This window comes from Terrapene carolina, unplaced genomic scaffold (assembly GCF_002925995.2).
Source record: "Terrapene carolina triunguis isolate 2854851 unplaced genomic scaffold, T_m_triunguis-2.0 Scaffold131, whole genome shotgun sequence".
NCBI classification, from domain to species: domain Eukaryota; kingdom Metazoa; phylum Chordata; order Testudines; family Emydidae; genus Terrapene; species Terrapene triunguis.
In genome coordinates this window covers 37404133-37428267 of record NW_020664482.1, presented here as the reverse complement: position 1 = coordinate 37428267, position 24135 = coordinate 37404133, and the positions used below count along the sequence as shown (strand labels likewise).

At 47.3% G+C, this 24135-nt stretch overlaps 1 protein-coding gene across 1 annotated transcript in view; it reads right to left on the bottom strand.

Moving 5' to 3' along the window:
* The window catches only part of TNMD (tenomodulin), a 73487-nt gene extending 50591 nt beyond the window's left edge, over positions 1–22896 (bottom strand). Inside the window, exon 1 of the mRNA XM_024216208.1 lies at positions 22753–22896. Coding sequence (XP_024071976.1) covers positions 22753–22896 — 144 coding nt within the window. The remainder of the gene's footprint in view (positions 1–22752) is intronic.
* Between the last annotated feature and the right edge of the window lie 1239 nt (positions 22897–24135).

Sequence of the window (24135 nt, the reverse complement as noted above, 5' to 3'; positions counted from 1 at the left end):
TCTCCCCACACTTTTCCTTCCCTCTGTCCATTTCTCATCCTTTCACTCTCTCTCTTCCCCGCTCCCCCAATCCCTCACTCCTGCACCCTCACCCACCTTATTTCTTGGCATCACCTATTGTTCACAAGCTATGTTTACCCCAGCCATCATTCTGTCTCTCTCTCTGCTTCCCCTGTCTATCTAATCTCCTATGCATTTTAATGTACTCAGCATGATAGCACTCACATCAGTGATAACTTGTAATAGATCAGCTTTGTCCTCCCCTACTGTCATAGGGAGGGCGACCTTAGGAACCCATAGGACCCCTTTGACCATCATGCTACCGTGCTTTGGGTTATTTGACTCCTGGATTTTTTTCCAGGCCTGTCTCTCTTTTTTGAGGGCTCAGCTGTCAAGTGAAAGCACCCAAGAGGAACTGCTTAATTTTGCCATAAACTAAGATGATTGGTTTCTGCATATTCTTTTTTTTTTCCCCATGAAAAAATGTTCAATAAAGAAACCCCATTCTTCCTACTTACTGGGCTCTCTTGTTTGTCATTTTTATAAATCAGTGTTTATTGGTCTAATTATTGTAAATGCAGAGCCCAATAAAGGTGACTGCGATTGCAATAGCTGATAATGAATTTTGTAACAAACCTGCTGAGCCTGGAAGCCACCAGCGGAAAAGACATTATGTCAGGTTAATGACAGAGAGGAGAAATCATCCTTGCTAATCTCCTCTTTTCCCAAAGCATGAAGGATCTCTCTCCAAACTGTGCTGCTCATATAGGCTCTCTGCAGTAGAGGAGCTCTGAGTCTCCATTACATCTAGATCTCTGTATTTTGCTTTGGTCTTAAAGGGGGCAGAAAAGGTCCCTCAGAATGCCCCTCAGCTTCCCTGGCTTTGCTGTGGGGGCAGGTTGCAGACATATTGGGGGTGTTGCCAGAATACACTGCACGGCTATTCTTTGCTATTCTTTGCTTCCCAGGGCTCATGGGGGGAGGGGAGGGGGGCTGTGGGAAGGAGAGTGCAGGTTAATGCAACCTTAGGGCTCTTCTATCTTACACCATCACCTCTGAATGCAGGGAATGCAAAGGTGGTTTAAAGCAACCTTGTCCCTCCCACCCCTCTCTGCCCTTCCCCCAAGGGCTGGGACCAAGTAGCTGTGTGAAAGTTGCTCTTCAGTCTAAAGGACTCTGGAAGGGAGACAAGCAAGACCGAAACAGAAAGCTCTCTGGAATAACTCCCATAATACCTCCCATGGCCATATTGCTAGCACAGCATAACAGCGCTACTGTAACAGTGCTGTTAATCACGAGGAAGCTAAACCAATGTATTTGAAACTTCTTGACTGGATAAATTGCAAACCCTAAGAAGTCAAAAATCATAAACACGGACCCCCAAATCAACAAAGTGACAGAACAGTCATGAGATTTAATAAATAATAGGTTCTTTTTATGTGCCATCTGTCTTTTGACCTTTTGGGGCCCATGTTTTCAAGTGTGTCTCTGCAACCACCAGGACTAGAAAGGTCTAAAAGAAAGCTGAGATTCTCCCATAATCTCCTCTTCCCGGAAACTGAGGATTTGAGGAAAACACCAAATACTGCAAGACTCACGCTAAAATTGCAAGAGTTGGGAACACTGAACTGGGGTTTGGATCCCAGTCACTCTGATCACTGGCTGTGCTGTGCCCTGATTAGATATAGCTGGATGAGAGGAGGTCAGAGGCCAGGTTACAACCAATTTCAGTGGCTCCCTCTGCCTCCCAGACAGATGGGGAGAGAGGCTTTTTCAGATTTGAAGCTTTTACGCTCTTTAAAGACTTTCCTTAAGAGCTGGCATGGTGTTGACCAGCCCCTGGCAGGCAGCATGGCTCTGCTGGCTTCAGGCTCCGCTGTGTGCGGAGCTTCTAAACGTCTGTCAGGGTGAAATGGGGGCTTGTCTCTCTCTTCCCTCTCCCCATGTTTGCTCTGTGTCACTTGACCTAGTTACACTGGTGCAAATGTCTAATGTAAATACAGTTAAATCAGTTTTAAATTGCACGCAAACTGGTTTAGCTTAAGCTGGGGTAACTAGAGTGATTTAAAAATTGATTGAACTACCCAGGTGTGAGTTTTTGAATAGAGAAACACCTTAAGTGGCAAGCCATACCAGGCCTGCTGTGCGGGTCTCTCCTCCATCTTGCCACGTTTGGCGTGAGTGCCTTCTTCCTTGTACCTGCAGCCCTCTGGAACAGCCTCCATTTCCCCTCTCCAGTGCTCTTCCGGTCTGCCCAGAACACATCCCTGCTCTCCTCTGCCTGCGCCTCTTAATCTTTCTGCCAAGTGCTTTGGATGATGATTTGTGTGAAAAAACGTTGTACAGAAAAAGGCCAGATCCCTGCAGGCTTGTAAGAAGTGTCAGGTTTCCTCTGCCCCAACCCCTTTGCTGGGAGGGTATGACAACCCAAACCAGGGACAAAGGCCATGGCTGTCCAACCTCACAGATATCCCATGATCCCTGGGGAAGTCCCACAGGACCTGTGGCCTCCTTTGTGGAGGGGCTGAGCCTTGTTGCAGAGGGACAGGCCTATACTGGAACACCCTGTTCCCCATTGTAGTGTAGATCTATACTGCTTTTTCATCCCTGTACAGGCCTGGCCATGAGAAATTCCTCTGACAGGGTTCAAAGGCACAAATGGAGGCTCCCAGGATGCTCTTGTGGTTCAGACACTGGACTGGCACTGAGATGAGCTGGATTCAAATCCTCTGCCACAGGCTCCGTGGGTGACCTTGGGTGAGTCATTTAAACTTTCTATGCTTCCATTCCCCACCTGTAAAATGGGGATAATAATCCTTCCTTCCCCTGCTCTTTGTCTCCTCTATTTGGATGGTGAGCCCTTTGAGGGTTTGCTTCTTACTCCGTGTTCAGACAGGGTCTAGCACAATGGGGCCCTGAGCTGAATAAGAAACACCCACAGGGTCAGCATGACTCCCTCAGGGCTTTCCCTGGAGCCCTTCCAATCCCAGCTGGTTTGTGTTCACCCCTGTCCAAATCCTGGTGGACCAGCCATGCAGAGGGTCTTCCCCAGAGCTGCAGGGAGGGGCCATGATGCTTCTTAAGAGCTGGGCCCCTCCCTCCATAGACCTGTGGGCATTCAAGCAGGTTTCCTGATCCTTTTATCCCCTCGCCTGCGAGAAATGGGGGGTGAGCTTTCTAACAGCAAGCTGTAGTGGCAGTATAATAACATTGCTGTGGGTGGGATACTCGCTGTTGCCTTTGCACGTTTACCCTGTGCCAATTTCCTGATTTTTATGAAGTGAACCTTTTAAGGTGAGGAATTATTTGCTGGGGAAATGGATGTTGTTCTTGAAAGGTGCTCGAGTTGTGATTGTTGGCGGGAGATTTATTTGGCTCTATTAGTGGTGCATTTACTCAGTGTTGTAATTATTGAAAGTGATGGTGTGTGTTGATGGGCCATCAGTGGAGTTGTCGCCTACACTTTAGTGCCACTGATGGACCAGCTCACATTGATACTCGACAGAAAGGAGAATGCTAAAATTGTCCTAGATCAACAATGTTAAAGGTAAAGTCATGTAGCAGGGGAGAGAGCGCCGTGCATAGGAGATTACAGCATTCTGACCTTCCTTTTATATGAATTAAGCTAATTTAGTTGTCAGCAATGGTGCCAGTTGGACAGCCCTGAGATTGATTACTTCAGTCTACCCAGAGAATGGGTACAGCATGAGCAACGGTAGTTGAGCCTTCTCCACACCATTCAGTCAATGGGCCCCATAGAACCAGCTCTAGGGTTAGAGCCAATTCAGTCCCTGCACCCTTACCCGGTGTTTGGCATAGAATGGGCCAGGGAGGAGAGCTAGCTGGGTGTGAGGTCTTGGGACTACTGGGTTAAAACCCTGATTTACCCTGAATATGGTGAGAATAAATGTGACTGGCTGGCTGGGGGCCAAGTCACAAGGTGAAGGGGACCACCAGTGGACCTGGATAACGGGGTGGCAGGACCCTGCGATGCCACAGTCTCAAGCTGGTGTGTCACTTTGCCACAGACGCCATTGGGAGTTTGGTCAGGTTCTGCTGGGACAGATTTGCAATGAAGACACACCAACCCTGGTGAGTAACCACAGTGTAAATTCTTTTCCTACTTAGTCCAGTAAACAGGTTTCACTTAATCCAGTTTGATCACACATTCTGTGGTGTCAAAAGTAGCTGCTGCCAATGAACCATCTAATGTACAAAAAAAAAAAAAAACAGCCCAGCCAACCTGATGGCAGTTTGATGCAGAATGTTTTGCAAATGGCAGGCATCTAGTTCCCATTGCACTGTGGGCGCCTGTACAGAGGGCAAACGATTCCTTTAATCTCCTGAGAGACACATATGGTGTGTGTTTTGCAAGTGTTAGCAAGAGGGGTTAAATGGTTTTTGAATATTCTGTGATCCAACCCGTCACATTCTCCTCCCCCAGTGTTTCTCTGCCTTATTTAAGAGGCAGTGTGCTCTCTTTAGTCCTTCATTTTCTTCCTTTTGAGTCACAGATTCCTGCTGGAGACTGATCTAAATCAAACCCTTCGATCTGAATACCTTCAAACTTTGAGGCTGTTTGAAATCAAAACCTGGTTCTGATCCAAATTTAGCAAGCTGTCCCAATCAATACAATGAACCAAAACAAGCCCTGAAGTACAAACACCCATGGGCAGCGGGTATCGCTTAGCCTCCCCTGGCAGCCTCCCCAAAAAGCCAGGTGTGGCCCCGACCACGCTCCGCCTCAAGGCCCCCTCCTGCCTCCTGCTCTTTCCCTGTGGCCCCAGTCCAGGCTGCTCCTCTTCCCTGAAGCATGCAGGGGCTGGGGCTGGGGCTGGGGCTGGGGGGGTGGGGCAGCTGGCAGCCCAGGACTTGGAGTAGCTGGGGCCGCCCGGCGCTCTGGGGCTGGGGTCACCTGGCACTCGAGCTACCCGGAGCTCCAGGGCTGGGGGCACTGGGGCTGCCTAGGGCTGGGGGGTGCTCCAGCCAGCCCGGGGCTGGGGGGCACTCCAGCTGGCCAGCCCGGGGCTAGAGGCAGCTGGAATGGGCCTCCTCTGGCCATGTTGGGGGGCTCAGGGATTTGGAAGGGGAGTGGGGTGGAAGAGGTGAGGGAGAGGCAGAGCCTCATGCAGAAGGGGTGGGGCCGGGGGCTAGCCTCCCCAAATGGGCAGTTCACATGCCGCCCATGCAAACTCCCCAGGACTTTGGAGGAGTTCAGATCTGGACTCAGCTGGCCCATGTGTCTGTAATGTGCTGAATCAAAGCCCCAGAGCTGAGGACTCTTAACTTTCAGATCTGGATCCAAACTCCATGGCTCAGGCCAATCTCTGTCTTATCTGGGAGACAAAGGAAATTCTACAGGCATACAAGCAATATTATGGGCCAATTCTGTGCTGCCCTATGCCCTGTGTGACCTCACTGACTTTAACAGGAATATTTGGGTGGTAAGTCAGTGCAGGATTCGATCCGTGGTTGAGAAAGATCCAAAAGAGAAAAGTAATGATCACTGCAGCCCCAATGCAGCCATAGCTCAGCAACATTGCCCATCAGAGGGTATAGAAATTAATCTCAAATTCAGAATTAAAATATTATCTGTACACAAAGGTATGAGCTGAGATCTCCACACAAGTCATAACTGAATATCTTCTTGTCATCTGTGTATTTAAAATTTCAGCCATAATGTCCCTCTTTTTCAGATGGGCAAAATGAGACAGACAGGCGAAGTGACTTGTCCAAGGACACAGAGGAAGTCCAGGTCAGAGCTGGGATTAGAATACCAGAGTCCCTGCTCCTAGTCCTGGGCTCAGACCCACTCCCGGAGCACTGGCAGGTCAGTATCCTGTCCTGCTTACCGACTAAACCAGGGGTAGCCAATTATTTTTGTCAAGGTCCAAATTTCTTGGTCAAGGTACAGTTAAGGTCCAGACTCCAGAGAAAATAAGAATAAAAATAACAACAATAATGATAATAAGTAAATAAAAATGTTGGGGTCTGTTCAAAAGTGTCTGGCGGTCCGAATTTGACCCATGGACTGCTTATTGACTACCGCGGCACAACACTGTCCCATTGCTAACGGGGTTAGAATGATTCCATTAGCTTCATGTAACCTCTTTCTTTGCTAATATTATACAGTGTTTATATTACAGCAATAACTTTTCACATGCCACAAATCCCTAAGGAGGAGCAAACTTCAGACAGCATGGGAGAGCTCTCCCATAGCCTTCCCGCTTACAGCAGGTTGAGATCCCTAAAGCCGCCAGAAGGTTGACTAAATCTTTGATTCTTCCTAGCACTTACAGTCAGGAATGCATAAAAAGCAGCTCATGCAAAACCAACCAGTGATTATTATCATCAAACCCTTCAGAATCCCAGGAAAGTTTAGCAAGGTCTAGATGAAGAAGCCACGTCCCCCATACCAGACACCAAAATGTCACATCGCATTGGCCGATTCTTACAGAAGTTGTCAAGCAAGTAGCATCACGAGTCATTTCCAATTCTCTTTGTATACCAAGAGCCTTTGGATGATATGCTTTCTTTTCTCCTGCTTTACAAAACAGACTGCATGCTGTTCCCTCCGTTTCCACCATCTGAACTGCTCTGGTCTAACTAGGAGAGTTTGAAGGTTGTGAACTGTGTTGCTGGCCCCTCTGGCACTGTTCCATATGTGCACATTCATCTGGTTACTAGGGAAGGTCTCTGCTTTTGTTGTGATGATGTGTGGAGTCTCATTATCAGCAGACAAATGAAGAGTTAGGTGAATTCTTACTCCAGTTCTTAAAACATTGTTTTGATGTTTAATACATGTCCGGGGGTACAGCTGTTTTTATTTTAATGCTGGTAGAGCATGCTGTAGAATTTTAAATACATTATTATAGGAAACAATAAATATATCATGCGAATGACACGTCTGATGAACACACTGAACACAAAAGAGCTGACATCTCCACTCAGTTATGCTGGGGCGGCCCCCTTTAGCTGAATGCAGAATTTTTCTCCCTAACATACAGTGGCAAGCTATAAAATCATTTCAGAGATTGATACAGATGCTAATCTTGTTTACCCCAGTGTAAATCCAGAGATTGATAGAGATTTTAGTCTTGTTTACCTAGGTGTAATAGATCCATCCAGATTCTAATCTCATTTACCCTGATGTAAATCCAGAAATTGATCCAGATTCTAATCTCATTTACTCTGATATAGATCCAGGGTAACTGTATTGACTTCAGTGGTTTTACTCCAGATTCTCACCACTGTAAGTGAGATCAGCGTCTGGCCCCCAATGTAGAATTAGTATAAGTACCCATCTGTCTAATTAATTTTGGTTAATATCCTGTATCTCTCTCTCTCAAGCTTTGTGAAGCCCTGATCTTCCTATGGAGAAGCAAGATTTTGATTTTTAGCAGTGACTTCTGTTCAAGGATTGATGTGATGAGTCCAGTTATTCATCTCGGTGTTTTGTGCCCTTTCATTTGGGTCGCGAAAACCCTTCAGCAAGATCAAAGAAGGGCATGTTTAGTGAAGCCGCAAACGTCTGCTCTGGTCAGCAAAAGCTCAGCCAACCTGAGTGAATGCAGTTTTTGCAGATTAGGGCCCAGATCCGCAAAAGTATTTAGATGATTTCAATGGGATGCAGGCACCTAACTCCCTTAGGATGTCTGGGTCTAGGCCCCTGGTTCCCATGTAGAACTCCCCATCTCCTCTCCAACTTCCCTCTCCTCAGGCCCCAGGGTTCTCCTTACTCACCACTCATGTCTTTGGTAGGGAGAAGGGCAGTGGCGACCTGACCCTGCTACATCCTGAGCTCTCCAGTGTCTTCGGAGAGGGCAGCCAGGGCACTGGGGTACTAGCTGTCCGAGTGGTGTGATGGTGCAGGGGAATTACCCAGGCCATTTCCTGCCATTGCTGGAGATTTAGGGAGCAGCAGTGACCCTGCAGAAGTGGGGGAGCAGCAAGCTGGCAGGTCCTGAACACTCTACAGCAGAGGCCCAATAGCTCCAGGAGGCATCAATGAGGAAAGAAGTCAAGCTACTCACCCTGCCCAAGATATCATTGGTAAGTAGGTGTCCCCTGGGCGTGGGAAGCTAGCTGTGTACAGCTGGCACATGGAGATGAGAACTGAGGGTGATTTCATGGAAACTTAGACGCATAGCAAACAAGCACTGCCCCCAACAAGCAGTCCTCCAACCATGAGGGTCATGTGACCTGCATGATTCAAACCCGCCCTGTTTGTGCAGCCATAGGTTTTCTGTACATTTCCACACATGACAGTGTCACACTCCCAAGAAGGCACTTTTGGTTAAAAACCCCTCTTGGCAGGTGCTAATAACTTTTAAAGAAACAGTTTAAACTCTTCTGGGGCAGCACGTCTCCAGCCTTTTCTCGGCCTATGGGGACATTTGTTAGGAACATGTGGTTCAGTTTTATTCAGCTGTTGGAGTTATCCCAGCGTGGGGAAATGGCATTTCCCACAGCTTCATGTTTTTCTGATGCCCTTTTGAGCTCTCAGCTTTAAAAAACCAACCCCCCCAAAATCTTCTTTAAAAACTTCAAACTTGCCCTTAGCTCAATTCAGTGGAGACTAGTGCTTCTGCTCATGTATCTCAGAGAAAAGAGGCCCTGTGCTATTAATACGTCTGAAGAAACTGGATTTAGACATATCAAAGTCCCAGGTCTTTAAAGAACTGCACACTGTAGCTGTGCACCACACAATTTCCTCCTAGCTTTCAACAAATGGTGCAGTGCTCTAGGGCCTGAATATACATGTGATCTCACTGGTTGGCTCTGATTCAGCAAGGGACATCAGCACAGGTCTAACTTTAAGCACTTGAGTAGTCTCATTGACTCTAATGTGCTTAAAATTAGGCACAGGCACTTGCTGACTTGGGACCTTAAATAGCTGCTGCCTTCTATTTTAAGGACTAGATTTTGGCATCCTTACTCCCATTGAGTTGCACCTTATTATGCCAGCAGTTGGTTACATTTAAGTGCTGGGTGACGTGTATGTAATAGGAGCCTGATCTTGTAGTCTTCATGTAAGCAGACATCTCATTGAATTTGATGGGAGTTGTGCCTATATAGGAATTCTGGATTGGGTGGTCTGATGGGGTGTTTATCAAACACTGGAAAGGAAGGGGTTGAAAGCAATCTGTGGTGGTCGTGCAGGGAGCAGCCAATCAGAGAGTGGCTGCACGGAGCAGCCAATTGGGGTCAAGTGGGCTTACATAAAAGAAGCTGCAGGGCCAGAGACAGTCAGTGGCTGCAGGGAACCCAAGGAGAGAGGACTGTGTTCCTAGCGAGTTGCAGGAAGGTAGTACCTTGGACAGAGCAGTTGTTGACAGGGACTGGGGAGTAAGAGGGAGCCCCTAACTGGCTGCTAGGACTTTTGGGCTGGAGGCCTTGAGAAGAGGGCAAAGAAGGTGCTGGGGTCCCAGGAAAGTGGCCCAGGGAATAGAAGCAGCTTGGAGCGGCGTTAAAGAGATGCAGCAGGAGGTTGCTACCTACAGGGTCCCTGGGTCGGGACCCAGAGTAGAGGGAGGGCCTGGGTCCCCCCCACTCGCCACTGGGGAAGTGGCTGAACTATAGAACTAGGAGATTCTTAACTCCCCCTCCCCCTGGAAGGGTGAAGGCATGGATGGTGGTACGGCCAAGTCATGAAAAGGACACTGTGGTTCCTGGGCTGAGACAGCTCTGCAGGTGGAGAAGGCGGTGGAAATTTTTTTTTCTTTCCTTTAATGGAAAATTATTCAGATTCTAGCCAAACATGTTTTTCTAATTAAGCAGACTATTTTGCATTTCTATTTGCATATGAAAAAAAACCTCACCATAAATACAACAAATCTCCTTCCCAACATAGTGTTTGCGAGATGGCTCTCTGGGGGTTAGATCCATCTTTGTTTTTTCTGGGCTTTAGCAGGGGAATCCCCACTGCAACTGGGTGCTTTACTTCCACAGACTTCAGCGCTACCATACAAGTAACAAGATGAGAACTCAGGAGTAGCCCTAGGTTTCTATGGCAAAGCATATACAGCAGCCACCTTCATTATCTTTCATACTTGATCTGTAGAAATTGGTTTTGTCAATTTTAATTTCAGCTAAGCACAGTAGGATAAACAAAGGAAAGTACAAGAGAAGCAGATGGTTTGTCGAAGAGTGCAGGGCAATCAGGAAGTATGTGCATTTTTTTTATAGCCTGTAATGGTCTTGCCTGCCTGCCTGCCTGTCTCCATGTAAATCCTGAAATGAATTGGGCTTGTGGAATATTTTTGAAATAAAAGAAATCTCTTACAATGAGTCTGGAATATTAGTGCGCAGAAGTTGCTGGGATTGTTGCTGGAATATTAGATCAGATGACCAAAGAATTTTAAACCCTGCTAAACATTGAAGGCAGAGTTTTCTTCTCAGATCCACAGTGTTGATGTTAACACCAATATTCTTCTCTCCCTTCAGATACGTAACTCCCACTAACATCATATGTCTCAGCATACTTCTCCTGTCTTATCATGTCAGCCAAGACCTTTTTAAATTTACCATTGGCTTCCTCTGGCAAAGAAGGAAGAAGAAGCAGGGAAGGGAGACATATCTCAGGGCCCTAGTCTTGCAGGGAGCTGCTGGCTGGTGAACTCCTGTGTGCACATCCTCCTAATCTATGCAATATTTGGTAGGAATGTGTGGGAGTTTTCCTTTAAGCTTTCTCCAAAGTCTTTGTGAAATCAGTGATTTCCATAATGAGCTCTAATACTATTGAGCTGCTGTGCTAAAATTTACACACTGCATTTTAGTTGCTGGGGCCCTCGTAGCCCCATGTATCCTTGGCTAATTTGAACAAATGTCCCTTGTCATGCTGATAGATGTGCACAGACCCCCACATAACTCCAGTCCACCCTGACTCCACTTGTGAGCACCAGGGAGCACATGGGCTCCAGCTGAAATCCCTTTTATGTACTCCCAGGAAATATTTTCACAACTGAAGTTTTGTTTATAGGAATGCTGATAGAAAGAGGGAGTGTCGTGAAAACCTGTCTGGATATAGATTCATAAATATTCAAGCTGGAAGTGTTCAGGGGCCATTGAAGGTAATTTATGGGTTTAAGAATTATCCAATCAAGGCACAGAAACGGTACCATGTTGCTTGAGTGATCAAATCACATGTTGCTAATATTTATTTGCAAATACAGTACTTGAATAGTTTGCAAACAATCCAGAATCTGAAAGGTATTCCAGTAAACCATTCATTGAATAAATTCAAATAATGAACACACCTGTAAAAATCCAAGCATGTTTGCACATAATTAATTAAGTGAAAAAGGGGCTAAATTTGCCCAATAAATTGTTTGCTATAAATACTCTGTTAGTGCTGTCCATTCTGGCTCTGGTCTCTGGTATCCCATAAATCACTCAAGCACTCGTGTACTAATGGTAATTGCCAGGTCACTTAAATGGAATAGGTTACTGTTGATGGCCATGCTTTATTTTATATTTTTAGTGGCAGGATATAGCTTTTCTGAACGCGAGTGAGTGGGGTTTTCTATGAGTATCTGCGTCTGGAAGTAGAAAGAGTGGTGGGGAGACAATGAAGATGTGCTGCTGGTCTTAGATAGGGGTTAGTCAAAGAAAGCAGTGATGCAGCCAGAACCATAGACTCAAAAGAAAACAAAGTTCAAAGAGGCCTGTGTGAGCACTGCTCCCAGGGGAGGAAACAGCAGGCACTAAAGAAAGCCCCAGTGGCATGTGTGCATTGCAAGATACCTATTTATTATTGATTTCATTTTATTTTGTTGTTTACAGCAGGCTGAGCAGCGGCATGGCCAGAACCCATTTAGATAAAGCAGGGGCTTTTAGCCAGGGTTTGCTTTGTGCTGGCCTGAGGTGAAAGGGTGGGCTGACAGAGACTCAGGGAGTGCTTCCCTTCTCTGATACTAGTGCACAATCCATTAGCTAAGGCAGGTGCTCTACAAAGGGGAGCCCTGGGCCTAAATTCCAAGCTGCCTGGCAATGGCCTAGAGATTAAGATTGAAGCCCGCTAAAGCCTTTGTTTGTTTGTGGAGGCATGTGGAATTTCAACTAGCTTCATTTCCATTAGTCAGTGCCTGAAATGTGATCTCTAATCACACCTCCAGGTTGAATAGGCTTTACACTGGATGGCTTCAGAAGGAAAGCATTAACCCCTCTGCCAGGATCAGGGTTATGGCTAATGTAGTTTGCATCTTCCCAGCACATCAGAAACCCCCCAGACTCGCAGCCCCATGAGGTTAAATATGGACTGGCCGGTGGGGAGGAGGGGTCGGGATAGCACTCATTTCACAGCACTGGAGACTGAATACATGTAGAATGGGCAGTGGAAATGGGCTTCCCGCCAACGGGCCTCAACCCTGCCTCTAGGGGTGAGAGGGGAGTTTGGGCTTCACGGCACAGGCCGATTTTTGTCCCCCCTGCTGATGAGACTTCTAATTGTGCAAATTGTGATGATAGGCTCGGTTTTTTTAAATCCCTACTAGGAAATGGAACTACTGAGTCCCATCCTCCACTTTTCATATAGCGCATCAAACAGCCTCCCCAGTGGCCTAGTCTGGAACATAGCCTTAGTATTCTGTCCACAGGGAAAGTTAAAGTGGGAGGTAAACTTTGTTTTAAACTTGTTATTATTACTTGTATTGTGGTAGCATCCAGCGGCCCCAAATGTGGCCCAAGGCCCATCTGTGTTAAGTGCTGAACAAGTGCATAACACAAAGACAGTCCCTGCCTTAAGGACCTTACAATTATGATGGGAGGCGGGTGGGGTAATGTTTGCTGTTATAACATGGTGTGGAAAAGGCTGAGAACCACTGTTCTAGAATGGAAATAGAAGTTGCGAAAACACAGCCTTGTCCAGAAAAGAAGATGGAAATATATGGGATGTGTGTTCAGAATGAAGCCAGAGTGTCTGCCAGGGGCAGGCAGGCCATTGGGCAGCTGGATGAACATGTAAGAGGCCGAATGGAAGAATCCCTCTGTCAAACAGTACACAGAGAGGGACTTAGCAACTTGGGGTATATCTGCCCTGCGCGGGTAGACAGACTTGCACTGGCTCAAGCTGAGATAGTGCGCAAAAAATAACAGTGTGGACATTGCAGCACAGATGGCTGCTCAGGCTAACCATCTCGAGCTTGGTCGCAGGGGACCAGGTGGCCTTTGACTCAAGCGGCTAGCCCAAGCTACCACCGGTGCAACAACGTCAACACGGCTGTTTTTAGTGTGCTAGCTCTGCTTGAGACTGTCAACACACGCTTGGACTCAGACCTTCCAGCTGCAGTGTAGACATACCCATAGAGGACATGCAAAGAGACCCAGGATAGACAAGGACAGAGGAGCTTTGTTCATGCCTTAAGTGATATTTCATGGCGCGAGGAGGATTCTAATTCAGAGATTCTCTCCAGTCCAGACAGAGTACGGTATAGTGTAGTATTGCTATGGAATGGCTTTTGGCACAGTCTCTGTAATAGATGATTTTTAACTTCCCACCCCAACCCCTGAGTTCTTGTTTGCAACCTGATCTACTCTGATGTACCTTGAGATCTCCTAGATCACAGCCCTAGATGCTTCTGACTCACGTATCTTCTCCCCGGCTTAGGGGATCCCATGTTTGCAATCAGTTCAGATGGCCCTGAGGCTAGAATTTCACTGATTCAAGGCTTTTCCAGGTCTGTCTCCGATAATCCTGGCTGCACCTTCAGTCTTCAGTCTTCAGTCAGGGTCTGCAAACAGGAACCCAGGCCTTCCATTGCAGCCTTGGTTCTCATACTCAGCTCTGCGCATCATATCATTGTCTTCCCCACTGTTGCTGTTTCTGAAGCTCATACACTGTATCTGATCTTTGCAGTTCACTGCTCAGAAGCTTTTAGCTGGAGTAATGGCTGTGGCATGTCCTGTCATTAGGAAAGCTGGTGACAAACTCGATGGGGCATGCTTTGCTGCTCTGGAACACATAACAGTCTGGAGCAGGTCTTGCTTGAAAGGCATCTCTCATGTCACATATGATCCAGTCTCTCTCTGGAGGCCTTTTCCAGCTTCTCCACTGTGGAAAACCTGCAATACTGTAGCTACAGCAAATGCCCCAGCTGCCCAGAAAAGTGTGAAATTCCATGGCGCAGAACAGGGGTCCATTATCTGTGCTCTCTCCAGTGGGAAAACAAGCCCAGCAGGATCAGCCAGTCAGTAACAGTGTGGAGCCAGGGAACAGATACAGCTGTTGCTGTTTAAAACCTTAAATTACAGATGACCTCTAAACAGCAGTAGATGGGGCAGATCTGCTGCTGGTGTACATTGTCATACCTCCCTTGATTCCCATTGAGTGATGACAGTTTACACCTGTTGAGGATCTACCCTCCTGAGTGGTGTGCCCCTTTAAAGATCCCCAGATGGAGCTGGCATGGCAGGCAGGGTAAATGTGATTCATTTGGGATAGCAGGTTTGATGGATTGAGCTGAGGTGAAGGGAGAGTCAGGGAGGTCACAGTGTGGATGGATGGATGGATGAAAGGGCCCTACAGATGACCTGTCATACTTTCTCCAGATCTTAAAAATGGAGCTTCTGTCAGAGTCAAGCTCTTTGATTTTGTGCCCCGGTTGCATATAGGAAAGAACTTGGTCTGCCCCCCGGAGAGTAAAGTTTGCAGCATTAGCAGTAACGCAGTACAATTCAGGAATGAATCTTTAAACAGGATTATGACTTATTTTACAAACCACAGCTATCCATTATGGTTAATAAAACACTGAATTAGTAATCCCCACCTGACTCAACCTAGGAAATGATGAATCTTGTGGCCCAGCTTTCTTCTTAACCTCGTGTTGGAAATCTATAGAGGCTGAGATGTTTGTGATTGATCAGGTAGGTAGCCAATATCAACGGCTGCAGAATCCCAAGAGAGATGGGACATGAATATTTAGATGCTGTCAGTACCACTGGAGCTACATCCCCATTCAGTGTCCTCATCTTCAGGACATTGTTGCTAGCATCCTGTCTGGAACTGAATGATGTATTGGCTTAAGGATGGTGTGATCCATACATGCAGGAAAACCCTCTCTGCACCAGGAGACAGATGTCTGTCCTTGGTTAAACACCTCCAATAGTCCACTGACTGGGGTGCTCTGGAAGGTTCATGTCTTCTCCTTCCTGACAGACTGCTGCATACCACTGATGCAGGTTGAACGCCAGTGGGATTAAAGTCTGTGGTATCACCATTGATGGGTCTGTTGAAGGAGGAGAGGGATTGGCTTGTGCCATAGGAGGGAGATATTGCCCCTGAAACTTCTGACTCTGTTAGAAGTGATGTGCAACTTTAAATTCCATGTCTCACATTTTGGCTTGAAGATAGAATTGATAAATGGGGGGCACCAACTTAACCTTTTCCTTGCTGCGCTGTATAATCCTCTACTTCAGAAAGAGCGAGGCCAAGAATTAAATGGGTTTTGAGCCTCTGCAGACCTCCCATCCATCCTTTAGGTTAGGTTTGAGGCATATTTTGCAGGGAGCTGCATGGAAGCATGTAACATCCACCAACTCTAGGGGTCCTGTTGCCCTTGGACACTGGCAGGTGACTGCCCCTGCCAGCATGCACATACCCACACAAATAAGGCCTAAAGACTGTGCTGCCCTAGAACACCTGTTCTGCCTGCAAGGCCCAGCCAGCCCTGGCACCATCCATTGCCAATACCTGAGCTGTCCTGGTTCTGTGATAACTGGAGGAATTCTGTCTCTGGTGCTGTCCATCTGGCATCTCTCAGAGATGCTACATTCAGGGTTGCCAAAATAAATCCTAACAGACAATTCATCATTGGCTTGGAACAAGATCCACCTCCGGTTCAGTCATCCTAAGCTATGCCAGCTCTTTCCCCCTGCTCTGTGTCTGACATCATGTAATCATTCGAAGAGGCTATAATTACAGCCACTGTTGAGCATTTTTCTAACCCTTTCTCCCCTCTCTTGTAGGTAATGTTTTGTGACAAATCGGTTTCCCCTGACACTCCCGTCTCTCGGAATGCGCTGCCCAAGCACACCAATAGGCAGCCCGTGCTATCGTTTGGGAACATCGGGTCTGTAACAGATGGGGTTCAGTAAAGTGTGAAACTCAGTTTGATGGGTGAGAACGATCCACACACACAGAGGGAGGGTACAGAGTTGGGTTTCTAATATGTGTACATACCGTGCGCTGTGGTTTTCACACATCTGTAATTGCAGAAATAGTGAAGGGGGGGGGGAGAAGGTGAGACAAACATGCTGGAGCTGCAATTGGCATTGAGGGTTTTTGGATCCAGGTGGACAGTGTTTGAATCATAACATCATGGGGGCACACCACGCTGACTGTTAAATCCAGAGAGACAGTGACACTTTAATGGCAGAGTAACATGGTGGCCTGCACCTTTTAGGGCCAGGAGGCCTGGGGCTAGTCAGCCCAGTTCAATCAGCCCCACCTGTGGCATAGTTAGCTGCATCTTCCCGAGAGGAGGCTGGACTGATTGGGATCAGGTGACAGCCTGAAACCCCCTGCCTCGTAAAGGGGCTGAGAAGTTCCAATTTTGCAGGAGGAGCCCTAGGGAGCATGTTGGGTGCCTGTGGCAGGCCTTGCAGTAGGGTCTGAGGTGCTGAGGGGGGTTCCAGGGAAGGAGCCTGAGCATCAGGACTATCCCAGAGCCAGAGAGAGATGTAAAAGTGGCTCAGAAGAGGCTGGGAGCTGAGCCTGGAGGGTAAGCTGAAGAGGAGCTCAAATGGGGTAAAAGAACCTTTTGTTTGTGTGAACTTTTGCTCCCCGAAAGGGGGTTTGGACTAGGTGTGACATAGCTGAAGGGCTAAATCGTGGACAGGAACAGGCCATTGCAGGGCCAAGAGGTGATCAGCATGGGTGGGGGGCACCAGAGGCATAGACCCCTGCAATGCCATGCCCTGATGCCAGGGGTGCTGAGGTGGGGAGTGGAACTGCTTACACAGAGATGAACCCAAGCTGAATTCCCAAATTTGGACATCCCCCAAACTTTGGTGAGATGGGGCTGGAATCTGAACCCAGAACTGCAGCTGGGGCAAATCCTCCACTGGTGTCAATTGTTTCCATTGGCTAGAGCAGAGCTATGACCGTTTACACCAGCAGAGGATCTGCCTCCCTACATTTTGCAGCTGCTTCCCAATGCTACAAAATCCCAGAAATGATCCCTCCTGGATTTTGGCATCAATATCTGGGTGTGAATTAGGTGACTCAGAACCATCTCCATTTAGTATCAAGGGAACATTCTGAAGCTGTCCAGTTTCTGCTGACAACAGTATAGTCACTTCCTCTTGTTGTGACTGTGTGGTCTGTGGCACACCCTCCAGTCTGCTAGAATAAAAGGGGTTCTTGGGGAGCGAGGGGGAATATACAATAAGTGGCTTGGTTAGTGTTACATTTAGATGCCAATGACACATTTCCAGTGATGTAATGGCTGCTGCTCTAGCTGATATGCAACATTCACTAACCTCCTTGTCCTAACTGTCATGTGGATAATACCAGAGCAGTTGCCCTGGATTGTTTCTCTGAATCACTGGACAAAGCCCAGATGCTCTCCAGGTTTCTCCACTGTCAGTGCAGATCTCCCAGATCCCTGCCTGCTGAACACCCCTATAATTTTTCCATTGGAGAGTCTGAAGACGGAAAAGGCATCCTTTATGCAGGGAGGATGGGTAGGGTACAGTGCTTCCTTCATGACCTAGGATAACCTTGGCCAGCAGGTGGATCTGCAGTGAGTAGTATGGTTTCCTCTTAAGTCATCTATAGCGTTGCTGACTTGTAAACCCTGGGGCCGTCTGTTCTTTGCTTGTGCTTGTAACAGTTCACACAGTTTGTAAATCCAGGCAGGCATCCAATATGTGATCCTGAAATCCAAACACACAATTGTGCACTGAACTGCACTGCGGTACTTCTCTGTCCTGACATTGCTGTTGCACCTACACAAATATCACTGACTGCGTTTTCATTGCTGTTAGTCCTTTACTGTCTCTCTATCTCTATATTTGCTCGAGTTGTGGTGCATGCAGTTTCAGTGCTGTTAGCATATTTTGCTGTGTGTTTGGGGCTTGTGTTAACTATATAGCTCAGTATCTGCCGTAGAAAATATTAAGCACTCTTATATGGTGTGATTTTTGGTTGGAGGGTTCTCCTGTTTGAGGAGTATGCATAGTTGGTTTCCTTTAATGGAAAATTTCTGGCCAACACTTCTAATATTCCTCAGGCTCACAGCTGTGGCTCTGCTTCTTTTCGCCCTCTGCCTTTGACCCACCGGTATGACCATCGAGTGCTCTGTGGTCAATCTCTGTTGAGGATATTCGGCTCTAATGCTCAAGTAAGAATGACATTTTTTTGGCCTCTATTTTTCAAAGCTGTGTTTTGAGCCATACCGCTCTGGATATGCAGCAGCCGTTTATCGACATTTCAGTCTGGCTTGCACTGCATTCATTTTCTTTTCACCATCTTTAAATTCACAGTCCTTCATAGTACAGTGTCTTATTTCCACTGTAGCCAGTATCTGTTCCTTCACAGGAAGCAGAGCTCACCAACAGCCACCTTCCTCTATTACATTATTTATAGTTGTATTTTCATAGTGCCCAACAGTGATCAGGGTGCCATTGTGTTAGGTGCTGTACAAACACATCATAAGAGATAGTCGGTGCCCAAAGAGCCTACAATCTCTGCTTCTGCAGTACATTTAGCCAATTGCCCAATGCTGTCCCTAGGGTGGAAATTATTTTGGGGCCCTCAAGTGACCAGTTCTGCTTCTCTCCTGAGATTTGATCACCCTTCTATCATTTTTGGAGATATCCTATCTCCTAGAACTGGAAGGGACCTTGAAAGGTCATCGAGTCCAGCCCCCTGCCTTCACTAGCAGGACCAAGTACAGATTTTGCCCCAGATCCCTAAGTGGCCCCCTCAAGGATTCAACTCACAACCCTGGGTTTAGCAGGCCAATGCTCAAACCACTGAGCTATCCCTCCCCCCGTTTGTTGTTATGTAGGTTAAGTGGTCATAAAACTGTCTATCTTGATGTTACTCTTGCAGCAGTGAGTTTTACAGGTTGGCTATAAGTTGCATTTAATAATACGGGGTGAAATCTTGGCCCCGCTGAAGTCAATGGGAGTTTTGCCATTGACTTCAGTAGGGCCAGGATTTTGCCCACATTCTTTTATTAGTTATCCATTTACTGGCCTTTAATTTCATTGAGTGGCCCCTAATTCTCATATGATGGGACCAAGGAGGGGCTAATAGGTTTTCACAGGACAGATTTCATCAAATCTTTTCTAACTCTGCCCCTTTCCTGGTTCGATAATTACAGATTTTGCATGTGATCCATTTGCCCCCCATTATTTGTACGTGGTCTGAGGCTGGGGCATACGTCTGGAACTCTGGATAATGTTCTGTGGCTTCACATGTTTTTTCCATTGTGAATGTATGGCTTGTATTAGGTCACGGATTGACAGCCATGATGATGGGAGGCTTGAGGATCCACAGACCAGGCAGTGCAGGCTTCCCACCGTGCCTCCTTCCTAACTGGGTCCTTTCAAGGGTCTGAAGGGACATTCAGACTCTATAGCCCATTCAGTCCTTAGCCTTTTTGCTGAGAAGGCCAATTGAGACGCCAGTTATAGTAAGAGCTTTTTGTAATGTTTCCCCTGGGATCTGGCCCGAGAACAAACATGTTAATTTACACAGGCCATCAAGTAGCCATCAGATAATAAATACTTGCTACCAACCTGGGCTGGATTTAAGCCATAAGCCTAGAGGTGAAAGGCTGCATATCCCATTACTACTCCCCTGAGTTGTGTAGCACTTATGCTCTGGGTCTTAACAGAATGTACTGTAAGTATAGTGGGCAATCAAGCTTGCTTCCATTTGCATGAATTTTGCCCAATGTGCCCTTGGTTAGAGCGAATGTCTGCTGAATTCCTCATCCACTCATATTTAGACTATTACACTGCTGTTCTGTCTGGGCTGCTGCAGGCTTTCCTGCATCATCCTTTGTTCATACAGAATGTAGCTGCCTCATTCGTTAGGTAGCTTGAAAAAATATGATCCTGTGTGCTCCCATGTGAGCTCTCCTGGCTGACTCCCCCCTTCACGAGGCATTGATTTGAGGAGTTTACTATTTACCTTTGATCCTTTGGCTGGAATTGTACTGAAGGCGCTGATAGATCCAATTTCAAGCTATCATGCCGCCCATTCTCTCCTTTCCTTCTCCTAGAACCAATCGAATGTTCCCCAAATTAAATTCACTTCTGTGGGCAGCTAGGTTTTCTCTTTGTATGCTGCCACACCACAGAGCACACACTGAGTTCCCTTGGACCTCCTGCTGTGCAGATGAATCCATCCGAGATTTGTATCTAATCCAAGGGGCTATATTTTGCTGGTGTAAATCTGGAGTAATTCCAATGGAATGGCTCTGGATTGATGCTGGTGTGAACGAGGAGAATTAGCCCTGACCCCTGCCATTTGTGTATATAGGCCTTAAATCTGAGTACATCTGCTTGTCTGGCTTTATATGTTTCTTGATTATTCAGCATTCTGTGATCTTTGATGAACGTTGCTGCATTAGTAAAATTGAATTAAACTATCGGGTGATACAAAGTTTACCTAATTCCATAGAGGTAAGATATGTTCTCTCTGCTACCCCTAGCCCCTACTGGAATAGAGAGGGGCCAGATTCTGCCCCTGGTTACATCTATTCAATGCCATTAACTTTGTTTATATTCATGCAGCTACACCAATGTTAGGGTTTTGACCGGAGAGACACTTTTTAAAGTCTTAAGGCCAGATTGACACAGTTGGCTCCCGCCTCCTTGCTATGTGCAAAGAGCTGGCACAGTTTTTCACCGACAAATACTCTCAAATCAGTTAGCTATCTAAGTACCTGATTGTGTTGCCAAATAAGGTACAGTACTTAGATAGTTAAGTGATCCAAACGGAGCTGGTTGAAATGTTCTGACTGAACTGGACTGTAAAATAAGGTGCAGGACTTCCCTGCCGGCTTGATGTTCTGCCACTACTGTCACCTCCGCTGTCTGTGCCCTCACTGTACTGCTTTCTCTGCCTTCTTTTCATAGTTTACTGTTTCAGGCTAATTCCAGTTGCCCTGGAATGCTGTGGGTTGTGCTGCTGGCCTAGCCAGCATGCCTTTGGCATCTAAATACTTAGTGCTAGCCCAGATAATATAATTCCAGTTGACAGGTATCCATTTTTTCATTGCCATCGGATTCTTGTAAGTGCCACCACAGTCAGAAAGTCAGTCTGGTAAAAATCACATCTGGAGGTTCCCCATTTTAGATGTGATTCTGCTTTTAAGGCATCTCGAGGGGGCACCCAAAATCAGTGGTCTTAACCTCCCTGCTCCACTCTTGAGTCCTTCCTGATAAGAGGCTTTGGGCTGCCAGGTGTCCGGTTTTCAACCGGAACACCCAGTCGAAAAGGGACCCTCCCCAGCCCGGTGAAAATTAGTGAGTGAGTGAGGGTGGGGGAGAGCAAGTGAAGGAGGGAGGGGGGGATGGAGTGAGCGGGGTGGGGCATCGGAGAAGGGGTGGGGCAAGGGTGCTTGGCAGGGGTGAAAGTAACTTAAAGGACTTACCGGTACGCCGGAGTCCTGAGCGGGGGTGTGGCCTCAACCAGAAGAGGCAGGGCCTCAATCGGAAGAGGCAGGACCTTTCAAGATTTAAAGGCCCTGGGGCTGTGGCTGGGAGCCCCAGGGCCTTTAAATCACCCCAGAGCTACCAGCTGCAGAGGCGGCTGGGAGCTCAGGGGCGAATTAAAGGGCCCGGGGCTCCGGCCGCAGCGGAGCTCCGGGCCCTTAAATCCCCGCCTGAGCCCGGGTGCCGGAGCTCCGGGTGGGCATTTAAAGGGCCCGGGGCTCCCCGCAGCGGCCAGAGCACCGGGCCCTTTAAATCACCACCGCGGAACCCAGTCCAGTCTGGCACGGCGTACTGGCTCTTGCCGGTACGTCGTACTGTACCGTACCGGCTTACTTTCACCTCTGGTGCTTGGTTAGGTTTTATTTGGTTGGTTCGAGCCCTCTGTGAAGACTGAGCAGTTAATATTGTAAAGCTCTAGTTCATGAGTATCACTGCTATTACCCTGCTGTTGCTCATTAGTGTACCGCAGCTCTGGGACCTTTCATGTTGGTCTTGGATAATGTTTTGGAGGGCAGAACCAGGCAGGGAAGTACAAATAGTACTGCTGCATGTAGTTCCCCCTTTCTTGTGCCACCACCCAACCCCTGGACTCTGCAGTGCACCCCAATATAATGAGTGACAAGACACCTTGAAATGAGGGACGTCACATTTTTTCTTGAACACACTGTTTTATGAAATATAGCTTTGTGTACAAGCATGCAAATAGCCTGGAACTTTTAATTAAACTAAACAATGAGTACTCAAAGCATACTTGAAGTGAAAACTATGCAAGCTCTCGTCACTTTAGAGACAAACACTCAGATGTAGCTGTCTACCTTCACTGATGGATGTCACAGGTTTGCAAGAGCAAAGACATTAGGGGTATTTTTAAAATCGTGCAATAAAATAATAAATGAATAGTAATGTGAGGATTAAGCTCTAAACTGTGGAGTTAGGTGACCAGAGCCAGTGGGGTGCACAGGCAGTGTTATTGCAACACCAGCTTCCATGATCCAGTTTGCAGCCTATAGAAAAGCAGGGTGCGTGCCTCAGTGCAGCAGCCCCTTGGTCTCCTAGGGATGTGGACAGGAGGGGACTCACCTCCCTGTTGGAGTGGATCTCCCTCTGCCTGGCCTCCTTGCAGCTCTGGATGGACTTCCTGAAGCTGGGCTGGAAATACACCTCTACCCAGGTGAGCCCGTGGTACAAGCTGCTGGAGACGCCCAGCCAGTCCAGCTCCTGCATGGGAAGGTAGGTGAGTGAGGGGAGCAGTCCAGTAGGGCACTGAACAATTGCCAGGCTGCTCCTTCCTTGGCCCCATGGATGGCACGGTTAGCTGGAGGATGCCTTGGATCTTGGGCTCCAAGAGGAAGCTGGGCTCCTTTTCCTGGTGCAGGAAAGCCTGGAAAGAGTCCTGGCTGCACACGATCAGTTCCTCCAGCACCAGCTGCTGTGCCTCAGGATCAGTTGAGCTTGGCTCCCTAGGGGGCCAACATCACATGGTGTCTGGCCTTTGCAATGGCAATGCAGCTTTAAAATCGGGGCCAGGTGCTGGATGCCCACACCGTATGGGCCGGCTGAGAGGTCTGATCCAAAGCATTGAGTCTGGGAGCGGAGGCGGAAAAGTAAAGAAGGAAATGGGAGGCACAAGAGCATTTAACGGGGTCGATGAGTGAAAGGAGCCTTCTAATTAGGGCACGAGAGAAGAGGGATTGAAGAAACTGGTTCTGTTCCCCCATGACAGGCCCGACGTCAGCTCCACAGATGCCCACACAGATGAGGAGGTTGCTAGGGAACCAGATGCTACTGCTGGAAAGTGGTTGCACAGAGTGTGGCATCTGTCTGCTGTGATTGAAATCCAAGCGGGATGAGGAAGAGCAAAGGACGCATTGCCCCCCCTCCATTCCCTAAAGCAGGCTAGGCTAAAAAGACCTAATGATGAGTAAAGTGTCAAGTACAAAGTGATTTGTATTGGGCTTTGGCAAAGCTACTTGAGTTGCAGTGAGCAGGGATGGAAGCCCTTAAATTTCAAAGCCCATGTGTGGTATCGTTAATGTGCATGCTTTACTTCATAGATTTCATGAGGACCATGGATCATTGTGATCATGGAGTCTGACCCTCCCGTATAACACAGACCATAGAACTTCCCCAAAATAATTCCTAGAGCAGATCTTATAGCAAAACAGCCAATCTTGATAAAAATTGCCAGTGATGGAAAATCCACCACAATCCTTGATAAATTGGTCCATTGGTTAATTACCCTCACTGTTAAAAATGTACGCCTTGTTTCCAATCTGAATTTGTCTAGTGTCAACTTCCAGCCATTGGATCGTATTTACCTTTCTCTGCTAAATTGAAGAGCCCATTATTAAATATTTGGGATGTGATGTGCTCTCCTCCCCTTGTTTATCTGAACTGATAATAGGATTATGAATCCATTTTTCTGAGAGCACTTTCTGACTTCCACTGAGACAGGAGATGTAA